Below are 23,154 nucleotides of genomic sequence, written 5' to 3' on the forward strand. Positions count from 1 at the left end.
AAACTATATTGTATTTTAGGAACCTGTAATGATTTGAGTTATCTTACTTTAATTGATACATATTGTAAGTTCTATTTGACCGTTTTAAGTATTCAGTGTAGCCACGAGAGGGCACAAACCAGTGTCTTATTGTGCTGGTCCCAAGACCGGCTAAAGAGAGGGGCTTAGGACCGTCAGGAAGGCCCTTCCTGACACAGGAAGGGCATCCGACGTAAAACTTTTGCCAAATCAAACATGCAAATCAAATCTATGACTTCAATGCCAGATCGGTCGAGGCCCAGGTTAACAACGAATGTCATCTGTGCTGTTCACCTACAGGGTGCCGGTGGAAATTGGACTACTGTTGGTCAAAGAAGGAGAGAAGAAAAGTGTTCGAAGGAAGTAGGACTAAGAGTAGGGACATTGAATGTTGGAACTATGACAGGAAAAGGTAGGTAGAGTTGGTTGACATGATGCAGAGGAGGAAGATAGACATATGGTGTGTCCAGGAGACCAGGTGGAAAGGTAGCAAGGTTAGAAGTTTAGGAACAACGTTCAAGTTGTTCTATCATGGTGTAGATAGGAAGAGAAATGGAGTAGGAGTTATCTTGAAAGAGGAATTTGTTAGGAATGTCTTGGAGGTAAAAAGAGTGTCAGATAGAGTGATGAGTCTGAAGCTAGAAGTAGAAGGTGTGATGTTCAATGTTGTTAGTGGGTATGCTCCACAGGTAGGATGTGAGCTGGAGGAGAAGGAGAAATTCTGGTTGGACTTTGATGAAGTGATGCAGAGCATACCTAGAAGTGAGTCAGTTGTCATTGGTGAAGACTTCAATGGACATGTTGGTGCATGAAACAGAGGTGATGAGGAGGTGATGGGCAGGTTTGATATCCAGGAGAGAAATGCAGAAGGACAGATGGTAGTTGACTTTGCAAAAAGGATTTAAATGGCTATAGTGAATACTTTCGTCCAGAAGAGGCAGGAACATCTGAACTGTAAATAATACATAACTTCTTTGCTATGTCCATATTGTTTTCACATTAAGAATTAAAAGCTCACAAATAAACAAAAGACCAATTTCTCATCTCCAAAAATATGATGATGAGCATGTATAATCAATTTTAGATAGATAGATAGATAGATAGATAGATAGATAGATAGATAGATAGATAGATAGATAGATAGATAGATAGATAGATAGATAGATAGATCAATAGATAGATAGATAGATAGATAGATAGATAGATAGATAGATAGATAGATAGATAGATAGATAGATAGATAGATAGATAGATAGATAGATAGATAGATAGATTGATTGATTGATTGATTGATTGATTATTAATCCTGCAGGAAACTGCACATATCCACTGCGCAGGCATACATAACGAATAAATACTGGATAAACACCAGGAGAAAAAGAAACACTGACACCACAGGACAGGACAATACCACAAGACATACACTACACTAACAGACACATACAGCACTAACAGACCATATACTAAACTAAAATATAAACAGTATAAAATACAATGAAAAGTGAAAGTGATGATAGCAGGAGGCCCACGTGGTGGGTAAGGTACATCCTTCTTGCATTGTAAGGCATGTCATTATCTAATGTTACAACATCACAACACATTGGCCCCACTACACTGCAGCACAGGCTGACATCCCATATCATTTACAACTTTATATACTGTAGATAACTAGATGTTCATTATTAGATCATAATTCAACATCTCAAGACACAGAGTAAGAAAGTCAAGCCATGAAAATATTTTTATGTCAGTTAAATAGCCTGGTGTGTGAGAACAATATGATAAATGATAACTGACATGATGAGATAGACCACCAGGCGCTGATGTCGTGACACTCCTGACCGACAGGGGGCGCTAAAGTGAAATATGCCCCTCGAATCTGCAGAGATAAAAGCAGAGATGGAAGTTAGATGCATATCAACAACTTGAGTTACAAACTCGGGCAGAACTTTACTGCCGTAAAAGCCGACATTTAAAGTTATTAAACATGTGAGGCCGGCCTTTGTAACTCCTGCTGTGTCATGGAGGACGTGTTTCCGGGCACGTCGCGGCAGTGGTTTGTGTCTGTGCTCATACGTTTTTGGCTAGTTTAGTCATTTACAGGAGCTAAATTTGCTAATATTTCGGAGTTTGTTTGGATCGCTCCAGGACGCTAGCAGTAGTCTAATATGTCCACATGTTGCTCTTCGCTCAGTTTTGACAGAGTTGCGGGTGTCTGCGGGTCGTGTGTTGGCCGTCCTTGACACGGCCTGGTGGGTTTCATCTCGTATAGACGGAGACTGTTAGCAATGCTCATGCAGCTGCTCACACCTGTCAACTAGCTGGCTCCACTCCTCGTTACCCAATGGCTCACTGCGGCAAATCGGAGCCTGGCGCTAGGGGACACACACCTCGACCAGACGGCGTCATGCCGACGCAGGTTAGTGTAGACCAGGGTGCAAAGCCGGTCCTGTTCGAGATCTTCGGTGAGATTTGGACCGTCCAGTCGCGGCTCGGCCAGGGAGTGTCGGCCTCGGTGTACCGGGTCAGCTCAGGTAGAGCCACCACCGCTGCGGTCAAGGAGTTCCAGGCCGACACTCAGGGAGGAGACTACGGGTATCACAAGGAGAGGTCCGTACTGGAAGACATCCAGGGACATAAGAACATTGGTAATATCATTTTATCCGTACATGAAGATGGTACAGTGTGGCTATAAAGCAGGGCAAATGTTATCAGGTTGCCTCCTCGGTTTACCAGGCACTTATCTTGACGTACATGTGATAAAATGTTCTGTTGGAGCTTCAGGGGGAATTTATAATTCTATAGATCAGTCAAGTGAAACAGGGGTTTCATTTAGTAAAATTAAATCCCTGTACAACCTAGTCAAATCCCAGGCTGTACATTAAATGTGTTACAAAGCTGCAAAATAATCATGTTATCTAAGTACAGAGGAATCTGACATGACATGCTGATTTGATATGGAACAGACATACAACGACTACCATTACTGAAGTGAATGGTTATGTGTAGTAGGAAGCTTGTATGTACTGTTTTCTTACCGGTCATAGATATACAACACTACTGATGCTGGTCATGACAGTTTTGTTCTTCTTTCAGTGACACTATATGGAGTGTTCACTAACCACAGCTGCATGGGTGTTGCCACTCGCTGTCTGCTGCTGGAGCTCTTGGATGTCAGTGTGTCTGACCTGCTGGTGAGAGGCAGCAGTGGTACACTGGGAGGGCGGTAAGTCAAGACACATCACTGCCTGTCTTACATGCAGGTTGTAAAAAGACATGTTTTGGCTATCTCACAACCATCAGTGATATGAATGGAATAGAGAATATATAATACAGCCAGTAAAATGCAGTCCTGAACACTGTAGCCTACAATATTAGGTTGATCTGGTATAATCTTTCACCTCATGCCAACCGATTAAGTACAAGGCACACAGAAGATTTGCCCATGTGTTTTATTGAAGGATATTTCTGACAAGGTACAGTGAGGAGTATAAGTATTTACACCCCCTGGGATTTTGCAAGTTCTCCCACTTAGAAAATAGGGGGAGGCCTGAAATGTTCATCATAGACACATTTGCACTGTTGGAGACATAATCTATAAGAAAAACATCCAGAAATCACATCATATGATATTTTTTAATGATATATTTGTATGTTACTGGGGTTCATAAGTATTTGCACCCATGAGAAAATCAGTGCCAATATTTAGTGCAGAAGCCTTTTTTTGCAATTACAGAGGTCAAACGTTGCCTGTAGTTCTTCACCAGGTTTGCACATACGGCAGCAGGGAATTGGTCCACTCCTCCACACAAATCTTCTTTAAATCTGTCAAGTTTTTGGGCTGTCGCTGAGCAACACAAAGTTTCAGCACCCTGCAAAGATTCTCTATTGGATTTAGGTCTGGAGACTGGCTAGGACACTCCAGAACCTTGATATGCTTCTTACGCAGCCACTCCTTGATCATCCTGGCTGTGTGCTTCAGATCATTATCACGTTGGAACATCCAGCCACGACTCCTCTTCAATGCTCTGACTGAGGGAAGGAAGTTGTTGCTCAAAATCTGACGATACATGCATGATTTTTAACCAGTACGCCTTAGTGTTCTATCGACAGTAGCCTTTGAAACTGTGGTTTCAGCTCTCTTCAGGTCATTGAGCAGCTCCTGCCGTGTAGTTCTGGGCTGATTCCTAACTGGGCTGATTCCTAACGTTTCTCATCATGCGAATGCCCCAGGAGGAGAGATTTTACATGGAGCCCCAGTCCGACGTAGATTAGCAGGCCTGTTTAGCCTTTTCCATCTTCTAAGAATTGCTGCAACAGTTGATTTGCTCTCACCAAGCTGCTTTCCAATTGCCCCATAGCCTTTTCCAGCTTTGTGGAGCTCTACTATTTTGTCTCTGGTGTCTTCAGAAAGCTCTCTGGTCTTCCCCATGGTAGCAGCTGGATTGTGACTGACTGTGGAGTGCAGAGGTGACATGAGCTCAAAGGGGTGGTTGGTTGGTCATGGGATAAAGGGGGACTTTTTTTTTTAAGGTGGACTGACAGCTCTTTGAGCCATGATTATTTCTGATTCTCATGGGTGGAAATACATATGAACCCCAGCAACATACAAATAAATCATTAAAAAATCAAATGATGTGATTTCTGTTTGTTTGGGGGGGGGGTTAGATTATGTCTAACAGTGGAAATGCGTATATGATGAACATAATATCTTATGTACAATCACTGAGGAAAAGACAGGAGACAGAGCTGGAGGTAGCAGAGATGAAGATACTGAGGTTCTCTTTGGGAGTGACCAGGAAGGATAGGATCAGGAATGAGTACATCAGAGGGACAGCACATGTTAGAGGTTTTGGAGATAAAGTCAGAGAGGCCAGACTGAGATGGTTTTGGACATGTCCAGAGGAGAGATAGTGAATATATTGGTAGAAGGATGCTGAGTTTTGAACTGCCAGGCAGGAGGCCTAGAGGAAGACCAGAGAGGAGGTTTATGGATGTAGTGAAAGAGGACATGAAGGTAGTTGGTGTGAGAGAAGAGGATGCAGAAGACCTTGTCAGATGGAGGCAACTAATTTGCTGTGGCGACCCCTGAAGGGAAAAGCCGAAAGGAGAAGAATATCTTATGTACAAGAATCTTTAACCATTATTTATGCATATACAGCCTTACTGAAAAGTTCACTGGTACGATGTGGCCTGGTAAAGGTCAGTTTATTTCATACAATATTTTTCTTGGATGACAGTAAAAAGAAGTAAAAGTAGTAAAAAGACATGGACCACAGGACTGACACCGTTGGACTAATGCGGTGTTAATGAATTTAGCGCTACAAACATTCCAAAATGTGCTTTTCTTTGGATTATGATAGGTTTTTAGATTTACCAACCAATCCAACATGTTGGCAGCCACTAGATCAGTGTCAGGAAGTTCAAGTTTTGTCTTTAATGTCATTACATTATGTGATTGTGTCAGACACCAGGAGGGACACTCCATGTGGCTTGTCCAGCACTGTGCTAGAGACATCCTGGAGGCTCTTGCCTTCCTACACAGGGAGGGCTATGTCCATGCTGACCTCAAGCCACGCAACATCCTCTGGAGTGCGGATGACGAGTGCTTCAAGGTCATTGACTTTGGCCTCAGCTTCAAAGAGGGAAACCAGGTGGGTGTTTTTGGGGCTTGATTGGTGAGAGGTAGAGGAGTGTTTCTCACTGTGTTTGTCCCTCATTTCTTCCAGGATGTGAAGTATATCCAGACAGATGGGTATCGTGCACCAGAGGCTGAGCTTCAGAACAGCCTCGCTCAGGCTGGAGTGGAGATGGAGGGGAACTCAGGCTGCACATCTGCAGTGGACCTGTGGAGCCTGGGTGTCATCCTTTTGGAGATGTTCTCAGGAATCAAGCTCAAAGACACTGTTCGATCACAGAAGTGGAAGGTACGAGTTGACTGGAGAGTATTACAATACTGGCAGGTATTTCATGGATGCTGAAACAATTCACAGGATGATAAAATGCTGATTTGGAAATCTTAGCCTTTTATTAAATCACTAAGGTTGAGTGAAAAAAAACCCCCCCAGAATCCAGATTTCATTAACACAGAAATTAATACCAGTGTGACCAATCTGAATATGTAATCTCCTCTTGAAGGACAACAGCGCTGCCATTGTGGATCATATTTTTGCCAGCAATAGTCTGGCATGCCCTGCCATCCCTGTCTATCACCTCAGAGACCTTATCAAAAGGTAAGAACTCACACATTATTACGAATTCAGATTGATTCATTTAAACCAAATATGACTGTTATACTCTTGTGTATTCACCTGCCTTGCTATGTAAGCAGAGGAGTATTGTAGGCTGCCTGCTGGAATGTTTGCACAGTGAGGTTTTGTTACTTTGTCTTTAGCATGCTTCTCAAGGAACCAAAGCAAAGATGCTCAGCTGAAACTGCCCTGCAGAGCCCATTCTTCAGCATTCCCTTTGGTACGAGACAGTACTTGATATGAAGATTAACGCATCTCTTATTCCACAATAGTGACTGTGTGTGTGTGTGTGTGTGTGTGTGTGTGTGTGTGTGTGTGTGTGTGTGTGTGTGTGTGTGTGTGTGTGTGTGTGTGTGTGTGTGTGTGTGAATTCAGCTCCTCACATTGAAGACCTGGTTCTGCTGCCTTCTCCAGTGTTGCGTCTGCTCAACCTGATTGATGACAACCATCTGCACAATGATGAGGAGTATGAAGGTACCACATCACTTTTAACTTTCCTGCCTTTAAATTTTGAATGACTTTGATCAATTGATTGTTTGCCCATGTCTTACTGCATGCGTGTCTATATTTATCCCAGACATCCTGGAAGACATGAAAGAGGAGTGCCAGAAATACGGTTCTGTGGTTTCTCTGCTTATTCCTAAGGAGAACCCAGGGAAAGGACAGGTTAGACTGTTGCTCTGTTTCAAATACAGTAGTACCTCGAGATGCGAGATGCTCGACACATGAGTTTTTTAGGTACAAGCCGTCGCTCTGCCCCTATTTTTGTTTGACATATGAGCAAAATCCGAGACACGATCCGTGCTCCAGAACACCACCGCTGCTGGCGGATGGATACAACATAAGTTGAGACCGGATCTCACTCTCATTGGTGCAGTAAAGATGTGTCTTATGTGTTCTTGTAACTTGTTTGTTTACTTGACTTATGTGCAATTAATTACACAAAGGTAAAGTCTGCATGTCTATTTGTTGATAAAAATGTTTGTTTTTTCTTCACAATTTAGGGGGTTTGGGGCTTTTTCACAACGCTGGAATGAATTAAAATAGTATCTCGAGGTACTACTATACTACATGGTGAATTACAGGGAATTCTCACTGAGATGTAAAACTGTGGTTGTTTAAGTCAACAACACACCAAAATAAACTGAAATAACAAGTGGCGTTGCTTTACATTGCTTATGCCTGTGACAAAACTTTGCACTTGAACACATCTCAGAGTGCAGCTGAGGAGCAACAAGTACTATATGTCTATTCTGTGTCTGAATGAGAAGAAATGACTCCTAGCGTGCAACAGCCGTTTTCATTCATCAGTTAAAAAGAGAAACCGATGGACCTGATAAACACAATACTGATTAAACAAAACATCAGCTTATTTCACAACACTATTACTCATTATTTAGACCCTTTCTTTTGATTTCCAAAAAGGCAAATTGCCTTGTGTTTGTGAAAACATTTGTGTATGGGACTGGTATTGCATTTTTTTTTCACTGAACAATTTCACTGTTGTGTATATTCCCTCTTGGTTAAACCCTTTTCCTCTCTTTTCATCTGCATTTACTTTTGTGCACCCTGCAGGTATTTGTAGAGTACGCCAATTCCAGTGACTCCAAAGAGGCTCAGAGGCTGCTGACGGGCCGAACCTTTGACGGGAAGTTTGTTGTGGCCACTTTCTATCCTCTTAGCGCTTATAAAAGAGGTTACTTATACCAGACTGTACAGTGACACCCTCACTTACATTTCTGCATTGTTTGCATGACAAAACACCATAGAAGAAGAGTAACTCTCCCCTTACTAAAATACTTGCAGCACAGTGATGAGCAGTTGCCCCATAGTTGGCGTTGAAATATTTCTGGGTGTATTTCTGCATGCCATCCATGTGGTGTTCTACAATAACTTCTGTGTTTCATGTAGAGTGTAAGTTATACTCTGCTGTGTTGAGCATACAGCACAATATTTCTGCCGCCTCCACTTTTTATACTACTCCCACAAGTGCACATTTACTATGTCTCATGCTGCTATTAACGACTCAGTTAAAAGCAGCTCCTCTTCCAGCATATTCACTCAACATCACAGGTCTGAGGATGTTATGAGAAGAATCTTCTCTGATGAAATTTAACGGAGTTAAATCCTTAAAAAAATCAAATAATTCAGTTAGAGGACGTCTTCTCTATACTGTTAACAAATATTCTGCATATTTCATAAGTTTATGAGCTTTTCTTATTCGTTTAAAGCAGGTACGTGACTACAAATAGGAAGCAGGATATTGCTGCCATCCCAGCACTAGTTCTCAATCTTAGGTTCTTTAAGGTGATTTAATCACCTTAAATCACCTGTCGTGAAAGCAACATCCTTTGTTGTTGTTACTTGATTATAGATGATCATGATATTATTATGACCTATTCATATTTGTTATGATGAACACTTAATGAGCAGAAACCGAGGTACAGTGGGATATGCAGGTATTCTCTGATTTCATTCACTCTCTGCCATTATCTGATCAAACCAAGGACACCCAGCACCTGGTCCTGTAGCTTTATGCCTGGTTTCACCAATGTGTATTTACTCACTCAGAGATATATTTATCATTAGGTCACCAGCTTCCTGTTTAGTAATTTTTGTGTTTTGATTGCAACATTGATAGGAATACATGAACAACTATTTATATGGAATTACACTGTGGTTTGTGTTATAAGAGAGACAATATGGACATGTATCAAACATTTTTTTTCCCCAGTTGGAAAATTATGTAATGAACAAAACGTACAGTAGCTCCAACACTAGATAATGTTCCCCAACTACCTACAGCTAGTAGGATTTATGGAGCCAACGCTTTGAATGCTCAACAGGCCAAACAATCATTTATGTATGTAGCCGAGGGGTGCAGTGTGTGGAGCATTTTAGCATAGCAAAACTAATCACGGGGGAAAGTGGTGCAGTCTACATGTTAGTTTTCATAGAGTGCGACACTTTTAAATTATAGAATCATAGCCATATAGTGACTCTAAAGAATTTGCAGTTCTAATGCAAAGTGAAGATGCATAAAATGTAATGTTATGCAATTTATAGCAGATACTGTTAGTTTGTGAATGAACCAGTGGGTAGATGAGTAGACTGCAAGCCCAAGCGTCACTGTTGTGACTGTTTCACTTTGACTGTTTAGAGTGTTTCAAGAAATGCTTCATGACAATGGATTTAATTTAGTGAGTCAACAAATTGTCAGTAGCATAAAATAAAGTCTTAAAGAAAAGAGCTCTTGAACCAATTAAAATGTAGTCAAGGAATAAGCATCACATTTTAGAGAGCTGATATTTTTAATGGAATGAACTGGATCTATTATGTTTGTAGAAACTCTCTTTAGTGCTGTGTTCTTGTTCTTCCACTGTGTGATTGCAGTTGACGTGCAGTACCCACACAGCCCACTCTGCTGCACTGCAGCGTTACTTGACTTTGCATGGTTTCTACGCAAGTGCCCTATCACATTGAACAAGCTGTCTAACCAAAATGCTGCTGTGACAGTACTTTGTGCTAAACTTCAATGGGTCAGTTCCTTATGTAGCCCAAGCCTTTGGAGATGCCTTAGAGACTAAAGATAACTTAATAATAACCAGCAGTGAAACCAGAGCGCAAAGCGGGTCAGTAGTCTGTTTTTTAATTTCTTCAAGGTATCGCTAATTGGACATTTTCACGGTAATGCTGTTAAAGCCAAATTATAGTTCTTTACAACAGTCACCACAGCACGTACAAGTTAAAGTATGGCATTTTGCCAAATCCGATATTAACTATAAACTGCTGGTGTATTGCTTAATTCTAAATGACAAAAATAAATAACTCTGAACTCAGCTAAAAGCTAAACTAGCATTATCGATAATAAAACCTACACTTTTGGTGTGAGCTAAATGCTAAACCACTATTTTCCAGATGTCTGGAAATTAAGAATCAGAATAAACTTTTTAACATAATATTAAATGTTAAATGTATAGTTTACACAGTAAAATAACGACTAACTTTCAACCCTTTTGCTTACCATTTAGCTAAAATGCTAATAGTAGCAGTCACACAAGAAGAGAAAAGCCAAAACGCATCCTAACAATCAGTAGTGTGCATTATAGATTCTTCACTTTCAGTTTGCTAATATTGGCTAAGATTAGCCACCAGAAGTGTGCGGCTATAGTAGCATAGAATGAGTTGTTTCATTATTTTGCTGTTAAGTCTGGTTCATTCATTTTTAATAGAATCTCGCTTCATCTGAATGACTATTGAGAGGAAAGCTAGAAAAGCATCAAGAATAAGAAATTTTTGGAAGCTTCAGGACACGTGTTCCTCTAAGATGTTTATTAAATAATGTTTTAATTCTATGAAACAATGAAATTTGTGGTATCTGAAGTTTCAATTTTGTTTTAACAACAGTACCAAAAAAACATTTGTTTTTAAAAACTTTTTTTTTTTTTTTGCCTGAAATGTGAATCCTAAAGTTTCCACTCAAAAACACACCTGAAATAAAAAGAACATCCGATGTGAAACCTGAATTGGTTTCATACCACTTGACCAGGTGGCACCATTGAATGATCCGTCTGGTGTGATGATGATGTCAGTTTTTTGCTGTTTGACTGTGTTATTCCTTCATGATATGCAGGTTGTGTTCTTCACAGAGCAGAGTGAATAATTTGAGTGCTTGTGTTTGTATGTAACATATACAAACACATACACCTCAGAAGTGCTCAGAAGGTGAATTGGCACCTCTCCTCTGCCAGTTCACACTCATAAATTTTTTGCCCAGTCCAAGACGTAGTGAACTGAGCTGCTGCCGCCCCTCAACTTTCTGGTGACAAGGATAGCCCTCGCTACCCACCCTAAAGTGAGATATACACATCTTTTTTAAAATTACAAATTCTAGTGAGGAATTGCTACAAATGACAAATCATTTACACTAACTAATCAACAGTATTTTTGACGAATATTTCATATTGAGTGTTTTCAAAATCACAGGTGGTTTAAGCGTATCTTCGTCTTTCACACCAAATATCACATTTAACTTCCAGAACTCAGTCTTGCCTCATCCTTGAAGTTGGTCAGAAAGGAAAATTTAGCCTTCAGCTGTTCCAGCCCATCTTGATGGAAGGTCAGGCGAAGTTTCTTAATCCACAAAAAAAACTATTGGACCTTCACAGCAAAAGACCTGAAGAAGTCAAGACTTGTTCTTAAACAACTGTATTGGTTCAGTTGTAGCTACATGAACACTGTTAGGTTTGGATGGTGATTGTTTTTGATTGTTAGGGTTTAGCTAAGTAACTCCAAAAAGCCAGGTTTTCACTGTCTGGGAGTCACACTGACAGTCAATGACGGGGCTGTTGCTGTCAGTATAGTCATATTTTTCTTTTTTTCTTTTACATTTTAAGAAGGCCCGTATCTCCTTGGGATATTTAGGACAAAGCTGCAATGGTGTTGTCATGTGACGCTCCTACAAAGATTTGTGTACTAAAAAGTCACCTGACATTCCATCTGCAATGTGAAAGTATTTAATTTTCTGTTAACTCCCTTTAGGAGTACCTTAGACAGCCTCAGTTCTTAATTATAATAATTTTCAGTGAATCCATTGTGGAGAGTTAAAGCCATCTCTAAAAACAGAAGCACAGAAGTTAAGAGATGAAGGTCAGACGACGTGTTTGTCTTGATGTAGACTTGAATGCTACCATCTTCTGTGCTCTGTATTCAAAGCCACTGTGACTTCAATGGTTTTTAATGCATATTGGGTTTGTTTTGTCATCCTTGTCATGGTGGAGGGTGGTACTTTTTGGTGTGCAGGTTGCTGCTTGTGTGTTGAATTCTGCTGTCTGTAGTTTGCATAAAAAGGAGAAAAGCAAGTGTACTACTGATTCTGCACCTGAAAATTCTGATTTTGTCCTCTGCCTTTGTGGATTAATGTGAATAATAATCAGTTGGTCCAGTGTTTGACAATAATCTATAGGTGTGGGCCTGTTGTAGCTCATTTAGCTTTGGTCTAGTATGCTAGGACATCCCTTGCTGCCAAGAGCTCTGAGACGTTACAGTGGATGTGTAAATATTTACTAGCATATAAATGTTAGACTTAAATATTTTTTGGACAACCGTTGAATAATTGTAATATTAAGGTTTTTAGCAGGGCTTTGAACCGGTTCATGGAATGAAAACAAAAAACAGAAACTTTTGGTATTTTGCCAGGAACGAAACCGAAACCGAAAACTAGATTTTTTTAATGTTCCAGAACAGAATCAGAACAGACAATAATTGTAACAAAGTAAATACCGTTTTTTTTTTTCTTGAAAAAAATATCTGACCTCATGCTTCCGATGCCGTCTCTGTTACTGCGGATGGAACTTGAGACACATCACCAACAGTCAAGGAAAAGACAGTCTCCTAACCTTGATTATTTTCATGACAGGTAAACACTGCAGTCTGTCAATCTTAAAAACGTTTGATTTAGACATTAACTCATTGGCTGCCAGTCATTTTCAGTGCAGTGTCTCCCCATACTGCCAGCACTTTGTAGCAATTAATCTCCTTCGGTGGACTTCCTCCGACGCTCCAGACATTTATCTGTGTTTTCTTTCTGTTCTTGACCGATCACAAGATGCTTCATTCAGAGAAACACTGTTTGATCCCCGGTGAGGTCTGACATACGCAAACTTTGTTGCATCATAAACTGCCACAACTTCTCCGTCTCCTTCTGATTCTCTATCATCTGTTCCATAACTGGATCAGTGCTGTTGTTCTGTTTACTGTAGGCACGTATCTACTGTATGTCAACTACAGTACTTTCCGCACTGTAAGTCACACCTAAAAGCCTATAATTTTCTCATAATCCCGTAGTGCGCTTTATAATCTGATACGCCTTATATATTGATTAATATTAATATTGGTATCGGTTAAAAACAAGATTGCTGAAAAAAAGCCGGCAGTCCGGCCGGCAGTCATGCCGCACCAGGGGCACCCTCACAAGGCACTCGGGCCCATGCCCCCTAACAACGGTAGTCAAGGGGCGTCACCGAAGTGCCGCTCTCACTGACCTGCTGTCTGACAGCAGAGCAGCCTGCTGAGAGCACCGGTGACCGGCTACGATAACGTAGCAAAAAAGGGAATTTGCAACGATTCTATTAATAAAGTTTGACTGACTGATCTCAGTATTTCCCAACTACTGTGGCGCCGGAAATAACCCACTTACAACATAATTGGTCTAAATGCTATTGTGCTGGAATCTGGAATCTAGTGACAGTCCATTCTATTAGTCTGCGGAAACACACGGAGAAACTGGCATAAAGGCGATTGAAAGACCCTCAAAGCTGAACTTCCAGCCTTTCCTGAAATTTCAAGAGCAGAGTCACTGCTAGACAAAGGTGTCTGGTGTGCTGCAATTGATTTGCAAATGTATTTGATACCTAAAACAACACATTACGTGGGGCAGAGGGGTGGATTCAGACTTGTGTATTCTGTCTGCAGCGACGTGCTGTGAGATTCACGGCGATGAGACACCGACGTTAAAGTCAGTTCTAGGAGTAAAACAGTGTCGCAATTGCCAGTAAATTAGCAGCCTGACATTAAAAACTGGTTGATTGTTAATTGTTTAGGACACACAGTGCAGCAGCAAATACTGTAGCTTCACCTTACCTCCGACTCCGACTATTTAATAAACAAAGACGAACGTCGGAGCTTAAATATCTGCTTCGAACTTCAGATCAGGAAATAATCCGCTCTGTTCGAACTGAGTGGTCCACTCGTAATGAATTTAACCAGTTTTTAATGTCAGGTTTTTTAATATGTGTGTTGACGTCTTTCTAAGATGGCAAAGTGATCAGGTTTCCTTGATGTGGCCTCATTGACATAACAATAGCCTTTCACAGCAGACTAAAGGTACTCAGTCATGAATGCTAGCTAGTGGACGTATAGCGCAACTACAGCCACTAGTTTTTTAAATCTATTTTAATTTTTTTTATATGAGCTATATAATTGGTTTGCCTTATATATGAAATTATAAAATAATTCATTAAAGGTGCGCCTTATTGTGCAGAAAATACTGTGCTTTAATTGCCAATTTAAAAGTCCTAGACCTACCTACCTATTTAAATTTACATGGAACGTTATTAACCAGTTCAGGAGGTAGATTTCTTTGTTCTGACCGGTTCAGAAACGTCGGCTCATGCATGGAACATAAAACCATAAACGTTATAATACTGATTTTTGTTCAAAACTAACCGATTGGCAAAGCATTTTCATCCAAAGCTCCTTAGATCCTGTTTGTGACTTTCTGTTTGTTGACACAAACATAATCACATTTAGATGACTATTATAATTAGTATTTATGATGGTGGAATTCATTTTCATTCTTTAGTGTTTTTTTTCAGACATAGTCTTGAGGTCATAATGTTCTAAACTAAGCATGTGCTATGAAGGTAAAAGGACCTTCATCTGTGCTACTAGATTCATTCAGCAGTAATTTCTGTGATGTCATGTCCTGCGTTCATTCAACCACTTCCATGTTGCTACACTATGTAAAACAAGTGTACATTTATTTCAAAATATCAGTCAGTCTCACATTTATATAACTCTGGAGGTAAAACACATTAGGCTTAAACAGTGTTGATCTGAAGTAGGTGAACACTCAGTTGTTTTAGCTAATGGTCCGATGTGTTTCCAGGTTTTTGATATCCAGTGTGTTTTCAATTGTTGATCAGTTGTGAAAAATTGAAATTTTGACAGTCAAATTCAATTTCTCTATGTACCTTGCATCATAACAGTATTGCTATTTGCATTCCTACTCCTGAGTATTACATTGGAGAACAACTTCCACTGTCTGTTCTATGAAGATGTGTCACTAAAGTAAAAACTACTGTCTCATTTAACAGTGTTTCTAGAACTCTCTTACCCAAATCAGTTTTATCTTTGCCTTACTCAGTTTTACCACTGGCATTTGTTTGACCCCAGTACCCAGATTACGTCATTCTAGATTAGTTTTGTAGCCGGATGTGGGTTTTGGTGTGGGTGGGTGTGTGCGTGCCTGGGTATGTGCTTTAGGTCAGCGCAAACTCTGACTGACTTCAGCACTCACCATAACTGCTCCTCTATTTCAATGAACTAAGGTCCATTTCCCTTGTAGTCAGCATTAGAGTCCATAAACTTGTTTTTTTGACACCTTTGAGATATTTTGAGGAGTAAAGTGTACAAAATCAGAGCCAAATCAATGCTATTCAGGGTGTCGACCCATCAAAACGTTTAGACTTGGGTCGGGGTCGTTACGCCAGAGCTCCCAGCATTAAGGCAGCCCCACAAAAAACCCCACACAACACTTTACAAACCACCACATTATACAGCCATGTTTCTGAAATGTAATACAGTAATCCCTCATTACTTGCAGTTAATGTGTTCTGGGACCACCCGTGAAAAACTAAAATCAACGATAAAGCGACCAAATATTTATTTTATTATTTACGTTTAATTTAAATGTTTATGAACCCTTCCCATACTGATATTAAACCACCTTATATCTATAAGACCGGTGCACACACAGATGCTGTCAGCCAATGTCACGCATGCATGGTATTACATAACTACAGCTCATGGGAGACACTTGCTCCTCGCCTCTCACTTTCTCCCTTGTCTTCGATAAGATGAAATTTACAGTGAGGAGCATAAGCATTTACATTATCTGTGAATTTGCAAGTTCTTCCACTTAGAAAATGGGTAGATGTCTAATGGTCATCATAGATGCATTTCCACTGTTAGAGACACAATCTAAAAAAAATGCGGAAATCACATCGTATGATTTTTTTCCAATAATTTATTTGTATGTTACTGGGGTTTGGTATTTTCACCTATGAGAAAATCAGTGCTAATATTCAGTGCAGAAGCCTTTGTTTGCAATTACGGAGGTCAAATGCTTCCTGTAGTTCTTCACCAGGTTTGCACATACAGCAACAGGGATTTTGTCCCACTCCTCCACACAAATCTTCTCTATATCTGTCAGGGTTCGGGGCAGTCACTGAGCAACAGGAAGTTTCAGATCCCTCCAAAGATTTCCTGTTGGATTTAGGTCTGGAGATTAGCTAGGATGCTCCAGGACCTTGATATGTCTTACGCAGCCACTCCTTGGTCATCCTGGCTGTGTGCTTCAATCATTGTCATGTTGGAAGATCCAGCCACAACTCATCTTGTTGTTGCTCAAAATCCGACGATCCATGGCCCGTCCTTCCCCTGCTTAATGCAGGGGATGGATACAGGATCCTGTCCCGTTTGCCAAAAAGCATCCCCAAAGCATGATGTTTCCACCCCCATTCTTCACAGTAGGGATGATGTTCTTGGGATTGTACTCATCCTTCTTTTTCCTCCATAAAAGACGAGTGGAGATTACACCAAAAAGTTCCATTTTAGTCTCATCTGACCGCATGACTTTCTCCCATGTCCCCTCTGGATCATTCAGATGGTCCCTGACAAACTTTTGATGGGCTGTCACATGTATTGACTTCAACAGGGGAACTTTCTGTGCAAATGCATAACTTTAAACCATGACACCATGGTGTTCTACCTTGAAACTGTGATTCCAGCTCTCTTCAGGTCATTGAGCAGCTCCTGCCGTGTAGTTCTGGGCTGATTCCTCATTTTTCTCATCATGAGTGATTCCCCACGAGGAGAGATTGTAGATGGAGCCCCAGTCCGAGGTAGATTAGCACTCATGTTTAGCCTTTTCCATTTTTAACAATTGCTGCAACAGTTGATTTATTCTCACTAAGCTGCTTCCCAATTGAACCTTAGCCTTTTGCAGCTTTGTGGAGCTCTACTTTTTTGTCTCTGGTGTCTTTAGTAAGCTCTCTGGTGTCTTCCCCATAGTAGCAGATAAATTGTGAGTCACTGTGGGATTGTTTTCATTTTTCTTTCCCGCCTTTCTGGTTTGGGCTGCCGCTTTAAAGTGCTTGTTATTATTTTAGATGAACTGTCATTTTTTTTAAAAACTGCTTTTATAGGTTGTCCTCTCTTTTATTAACTTCTTTATCAAAGAACACTTCTTCTGAACAATGCCTTGAATGACCAATTTTACTCTGTTTTTCAAGGACAAACACACAGCCAGCATTAGCATCAGTTGCATCAGTTGCCTTGATCCTTAAATAAGGATAACACCCTTTTTTTCTCACATATTTAATGACCTCACAAAATGAACTCAGCCCTGCTATTTTTTTTAACACACCCCTTTTTGGTTAATGACTCTGTTTCACAGAATCAGCACAACTGAACACAACTGTATATATTTCCATGAAAATGCATTGCATTTGTTCTGGATTTCTATGACTTAATACTTTGAACACTTCTCACCCACCTGAGTCTGCTAATGAGCAAAAGAGCAAACTTTTTTTTCTTGTTTCAATCCTGTCACTGCTTTTTGGAATGGCTTCATTGTGCACTGACAATGCTCATGGCGTTGTGCTCTATTTTAATGGTATGTCTCCTCGAAGCTTGACTTTGACAAGCTGTCAGTACATTGGTGTGTCACTGGGTGCCGAGATAATTTAGACAGTGCGTGTGTGTGTTCATTTAGAGTTATCATTTTGGAGACAGCGTTTGTGTTGCAAGACCTGTCCACCTGTGTGCATGTGATAGATATTTTATATTTATGATTGACACTACTTGGATATTTGTTTTTAAACCACGAGGACAATGTAAGAGCTTAATAGAAGCTTCAGAGTGACTATGCAAGACAACAGGTGGCCATATACAGTATATATGGTATCCATTCCTATTTAAAAAGCACAAATCATTTCAAGCGAATGTCGATTGCCTTTACAGCACTGGAAGTAAAGGCAGGTGAGGTGCAGAAAAGATCAAAAATAAAGAGGATTAATCAGTGCTTCATTCTGCTCAACAGAGGCCAGCTAAACTTTTGTCATGGCTACTCTTCGATGGAATCACTACTAATAGAATAATATAATTGTGTTCAAAGTCTGTTGTAACTACTTTATCTCTGCGGGGCTGCATCCCAAGGAGCATCACGGGACACGGTGTGTTCTATTAATAGAAGCCCAAGCACATTTAGATGCTTTTGTCTCTTTATTCAGATCTCAATTAGATTTTCAGTCCAAAGTTGCACAGGTGACATTATTACAGATGTGTTGGTATGTGTTCATTGACTTTGTGACTGCACTGTGTGCAGGTGATTAATTTAATGCAACTATTAAAAACAAATGTCTTGTTGTGTGTACTGATCCAGTTACGGAACAGGACTTTTCGCAGTCACATTGAAGGACAAGGATTTTTTTCCCCCCTACTATTCTTAGGGTTTATAATTATGGTATCCCGACTACCTTAGTGTGGAGGGGAAAATTTTTTTTGCTAATTCTGATTTAGATTTGCTGAGCCAGGAAACCAAAACCAAAAGACACTAAAGGGCTCATTGGTACTGAGAACTGAAACTGTGACGACAATTTGCTGGGTCTGACTCAGTGGAGGATCTCTTCAATCTCAAATATATGTTTGATACATTTCTTTGTTTGGATTAATTACTGCAGCTACAAATATGTGTGTCATGTTTGTATCTTTGGCCATTTTCGTGGAAGCATGGTTTTATGAGACATATCTTTAGATAATTATTCAAACCCAGATCTGTCATGTCTACTGTGATCTAAGTTTGGGAACTAATTCTAATGATAAGTCTGAAAACTAAGACACAAAACTATGATTTGTAATTTGTTAGACAACTGAAACCAAAATCATGTGATCAGGAGGCAGAGTTCGTACAGTTTGCCATTCTTACAACAATGCTGACCATTTTGGTTGTCTTCTTTTTGATTGTACTAATACCAGTCTAGTTGAGGAGATATGTGTTTAATGTTGAATAAAAGTGATGTTTTCACATTGTATTTCCCAGTTTAGGATCAAATAAAGTATATCTTACTTGACAATCTGTAGGATTATTGACGAAGTGGGAAAATCCATTTTACCAACCAAATTCTTAAAATATAGGGAATTTAAGTATGTTTTATTCCTAGATATTCTCGATCGCCCGTAAGCAGTCCTGATTCAGGATATATGTCACAGCTAATATGATTGTCATATTTTTTTCTGAACTTCTAAGGAAGCACAATGTCTATTAGTCTATGCTTTACTGCCTTGCACTTGACTGAATTGTGACACTCATACTGTTGTGTTTGAGTACCTCATAATAAAAATAATGCTGAACTTATGTTTGGGGTTTTTTTCATTCAACACTTGACTGAACAGTGTGAATGCCAGGACCACACAGGGTAATATCTTCCATCCGACCGACCGACCGATGGTAATCGTTTTGTTTACTGTCACTCGTCCGCCTTGTGGGTCATGGGTCTGCTGGAGCCTATTTCAGCTGGCTACAGGCAAGAGGTGAGGTAAACTCCGGAAAAATTGCCAGCTCTTCGTAGGGATGACAAGAAAGACGAGAGTATGAATCAACCTTTATTTTTATAGCACTTAATCACATCATATATTTCAAAGTGCTTTAACAGACAGAGAACCACAACAGAACCCTCCAGAGGAAGCATAAGCGGCAGTGGCGGGGAAAAACTCCCTCATTGAGGAAGAAACTTTGGGCAGGACCCAGACTCTGGAGGGCGGCCATCCACCTTGACCGGTTGGGTAGGAAAGGAAATATACTGAGGTTAGAGACAGGGAAAGGAAAAGAGAGATAGAAAGAGAGTGGCAGATAGACCAGATAGAATTTGCAGTCCAAATTAGGGGCAGCAGTGGCTCAGTGGTAGAACGGGCGTCCTATGATGAGAGATCAGCTGTCCTCGGAATTATTAGACTACAGTCCTGGCATCATTAACGACTATCGAGCCAATGAAGGTTTGTCTTTGAAAATATTGTCTTCGATGAAACCGGTCTGTGCCGCAAAAAAAGTTGGGGACTGCTGGTTTAATGGACAAATTATTGGTGTTTATTTAAAAACAGCCTCTCTACTATCTCTACCTATCTCAAACTCTCTCTAAAACTATCTCCAGACTCTCACTGACTGCAACTCTCTATCAAACAACCACATTTTGAATGGCGCCTGAGACGTTTACATCACTGACAAAACTCACGGTAAAGTCCGTGCTACTTCCTGAATCAGTCAAGTGGTATCAGCCGGGCAAGCGAAGCTTCGAACATCATCATTTTCAGCTCCTCCCCTAAATGAAGCAGGTCTCAATAAACACACCAAGCACACGCCCGCTCCCTACTTGGCACAGGCTTCGAAGCCTCGATATGGAATGTCACATCACATTGCTAACAGCAAAGCCAACGTATTTCTTTCTCCAGTCAAAGCCTTCCATGTTGACAACGCCCATCACTATACCAGTACTCGACTGAGACACAGCAAACTTATAACAATCCTTCTGGGCAGAGGCCACCTCCTCCACCAGCCTGGTATTGCTGCGTACACAAAAAAACAAAAAAACAAAACAAAACAGAAAAGTCAAATGAGAAGGGGAAGCAGGGAGAAGCAGAGTGTTTTTATTAGAATTCAGCCAATTCCCTGACTTGCTTAGTGTCACTGGTTGTCTTAGTCAATCATCTGTATATAATAATACAATTAGCATATTACAACCTATTAAAACACTGCAGACAACAGATTGGTGAATCTTTACTGCATAATTCAGTACACAACAACAGTGGCGGGCCGCCAGGGCCAGCGAAGACTTCTCTGCTGGCCTAAAACATACTCGGTAAAACACACTTATTCATAAATATTTTTAAATAAAATGGTAACATTATTTTTATATTGCTCCACTAGAAAATAAGACTATAAAACAGGGGATGCATGCACCCTGGTTTAATTCTCATACCCACCACTTAAAGCAGCATTCTGGAAAACTTGAGAGGAAATGGCGTTCTACTAAAAGCCATTTTAGGCTGGGCGATGGCTGGGCGATCTGTCTTCAAGACGTCTGCTCTACTGCTGAGCCACTGCCACCACAAATCAGGCATATTTTAAAATGGAATGATGTGGAGAAATTAATCCATGCGTTCATCACTTCCAGAATAGATTACAGTACTGTAACTCACTTTTTCCAGGCTGCCCCAAAAAGTCTCTGAAGACACTACAACTAATCTACTGTAGAATGCTGCTGCCGATGTTCTGACCAGTACCAAAGACCATATTTCTCACGTGTTTGCTTCTCTGCACTGGCTCCCTGTGAAAGCTTGGATAGATTTTAAAGTACTCCTCCTCACTTACAAAACCCTTCATGGCCAGGCACCGATCTATCTGAAGGAAGTTTTAGTTCCGCATAATCCATCTAGAGCATTACACTCTCAACATACAGGCCTACTGTTGGTTCCCAAAATCTACAAAAGTAGGACAGGGGCTAGAGCGCTTAGCTATGAAGCATCCCCATTGTGGAACCACCCCACCACCTCGATTCAGGAGGCAGACACCCTCTCATTATCTAAGACTAGACTTAAAAATTTTCTTTTTCAAAAACTTTACAAATAAAGTGGCTCAAACTGTTACGTTTCTTTTTATAGTCCTACTCTGCTGGAGACTCAACATCCAGACTCACTGAGCTCCTCTCTCCTCCTTATTCTCTCTGACCATCTGTGTTACTCCTCCTCCTCTCCGATCTCTTTCTCTCCTATTCTCCAATCACACCCTACTAACTCAACTTCTTCCCTGGAGTCTCTGTGCTGTATGTATTCACAGGTTTTCTCAGGTTCAAACCTCATCCACCCATTAGCTTTGGACCTGCTCCTCCCATCCCACCAGTATGACCCCTCATCTATCCATTAGCTGGGGTCCTGCTTCCTTTCTTCCTCCGTGCCACAATATAGTCATCCATGCAGCTTTAATTCTGCTCTGAACTCACCAACTACATGATGGGGAACATGTATTGAAGACAGCAACCCAGGAGTCGGTGAACACAGCCTGACTTTCCCGCCCCCACCTCAGTGCCCGCATCAAATCGCCTAACCTTAGCCATAAAGACACTGATTTTATCTGGCTTATCTTCCACTCTCACTCTCACTCTCACTCTCACTCTCACTCTCTCTCTCTCTCTCTCTCTCTCTCTCTCTCTCTCTCTCTCTCTCTCTTTCTCTCACTCTCTCTCTCTCTCTCTCTCTGTCTCTCTCTCTCTTTCTTTCTCTTTCTCTTACCCTGTCCTTATCTTCATTTTATTTATTTTTCCACCCAACCGGTCAAAGCAGATGGCCGTCCAAAAGAGTCTGGGTCCTGCCTGGAGTTTCTTCCTCACTGACAGAGTTTTTCCCCACCGCTGTCACTTATGCTTTCTCTGGAGAGTTCAGTTGGGTTTTTCATGTCTGCTAAAGCGCTATAAAATGTCTGTTGCCATGATTAAGCGCTTTATAAATAAAACTTGATTGATTGATACTAATTAGTGAGCAGGAGTTTATCTACACTAGTCAAAAAGACTAAAAATGTTAACATGCTAATATATCAAGATTAAGATTAGAAATGCAGCAACGGATCAAGTTTAGCACGTGTAGTTACAACATTAAAAATATCTCCTTTTCTGAGGGAGTATGTAGACAGTAAAATTCCCCAAATCAGTGTTGTGGGAAATAAAACATACTTCCAGTTCTTGCTGTGAAGAACATCATAAAAAGTCCGGATCATCTTCTCCACCATGTCTGTACAAGTGCATTGCTTTAGTTGTAACAACACTACCCTTTCTGGTGGTGTTGCTCCATCTCATCTCGTCCCTATCTACAAGCTCTCCAGAAAAGGTGCAGAATGAATGCAGAAGAGATGCAGAGGGCTTCCTCCACATTAAACACAATATGTAAATGACTGATTGGTGGTGGAGATAAATGAAACTCATTATTTGAAGTTTGCTCTTAAGAGATTTTATTGAGATTCAGATATATATAACAAGGAATCAGATGATAATCTGAA

The 23,154-nt window shown here is 40.6% G+C and overlaps 1 protein-coding gene across 3 annotated transcripts; it reads left to right on the top strand.

Moving 5' to 3' along the window:
• Nucleotides 1-1,929: 1,929 nt before the first annotated feature.
• On the top strand, nucleotides 1,930-19,467 carry uhmk1 (U2AF homology motif (UHM) kinase 1). Of its 3 annotated transcripts, XR_011036675.1 has the most exons (10): nucleotides 1,930-2,666; nucleotides 3,115-3,244; nucleotides 5,486-5,672; nucleotides 5,748-5,945; nucleotides 6,157-6,251; nucleotides 6,413-6,489; nucleotides 6,645-6,743; nucleotides 6,847-6,935; nucleotides 7,845-11,124; nucleotides 11,309-19,467. XR_011036675.1 is itself a non-coding variant. In XM_068318517.1 (9 exons), the coding sequence occupies exons 1-9, from the start codon at nucleotides 2,363-2,365 to the stop codon at nucleotides 7,989-7,991; spliced, it is 1,326 nt and encodes a 441-aa protein (XP_068174618.1). In that variant the 5' UTR covers nucleotides 1,930-2,362; the 3' UTR covers nucleotides 7,992-19,467. The 3 variants fall into 3 exon arrangements, 2 of the variants coding, with proteins under 2 accessions (XP_068174618.1, XP_068174619.1); XM_068318517.1 differs by having other exon boundaries at nucleotides 7,845-19,467; XM_068318518.1 differs by lacking the exons at nucleotides 6,847-6,935; nucleotides 11,309-19,467 and having other exon boundaries at nucleotides 7,845-7,990.
• The last annotated feature ends 3,687 nt before the right edge of the window (nucleotides 19,468-23,154 follow it).

The sequence above is a fragment of the Antennarius striatus genome, chromosome 7, assembly GCF_040054535.1.
Source record: "Antennarius striatus isolate MH-2024 chromosome 7, ASM4005453v1, whole genome shotgun sequence".
Classification (NCBI taxonomy): Eukaryota; Metazoa; Chordata; class Actinopteri; order Lophiiformes; family Antennariidae; genus Antennarius; species Antennarius striatus.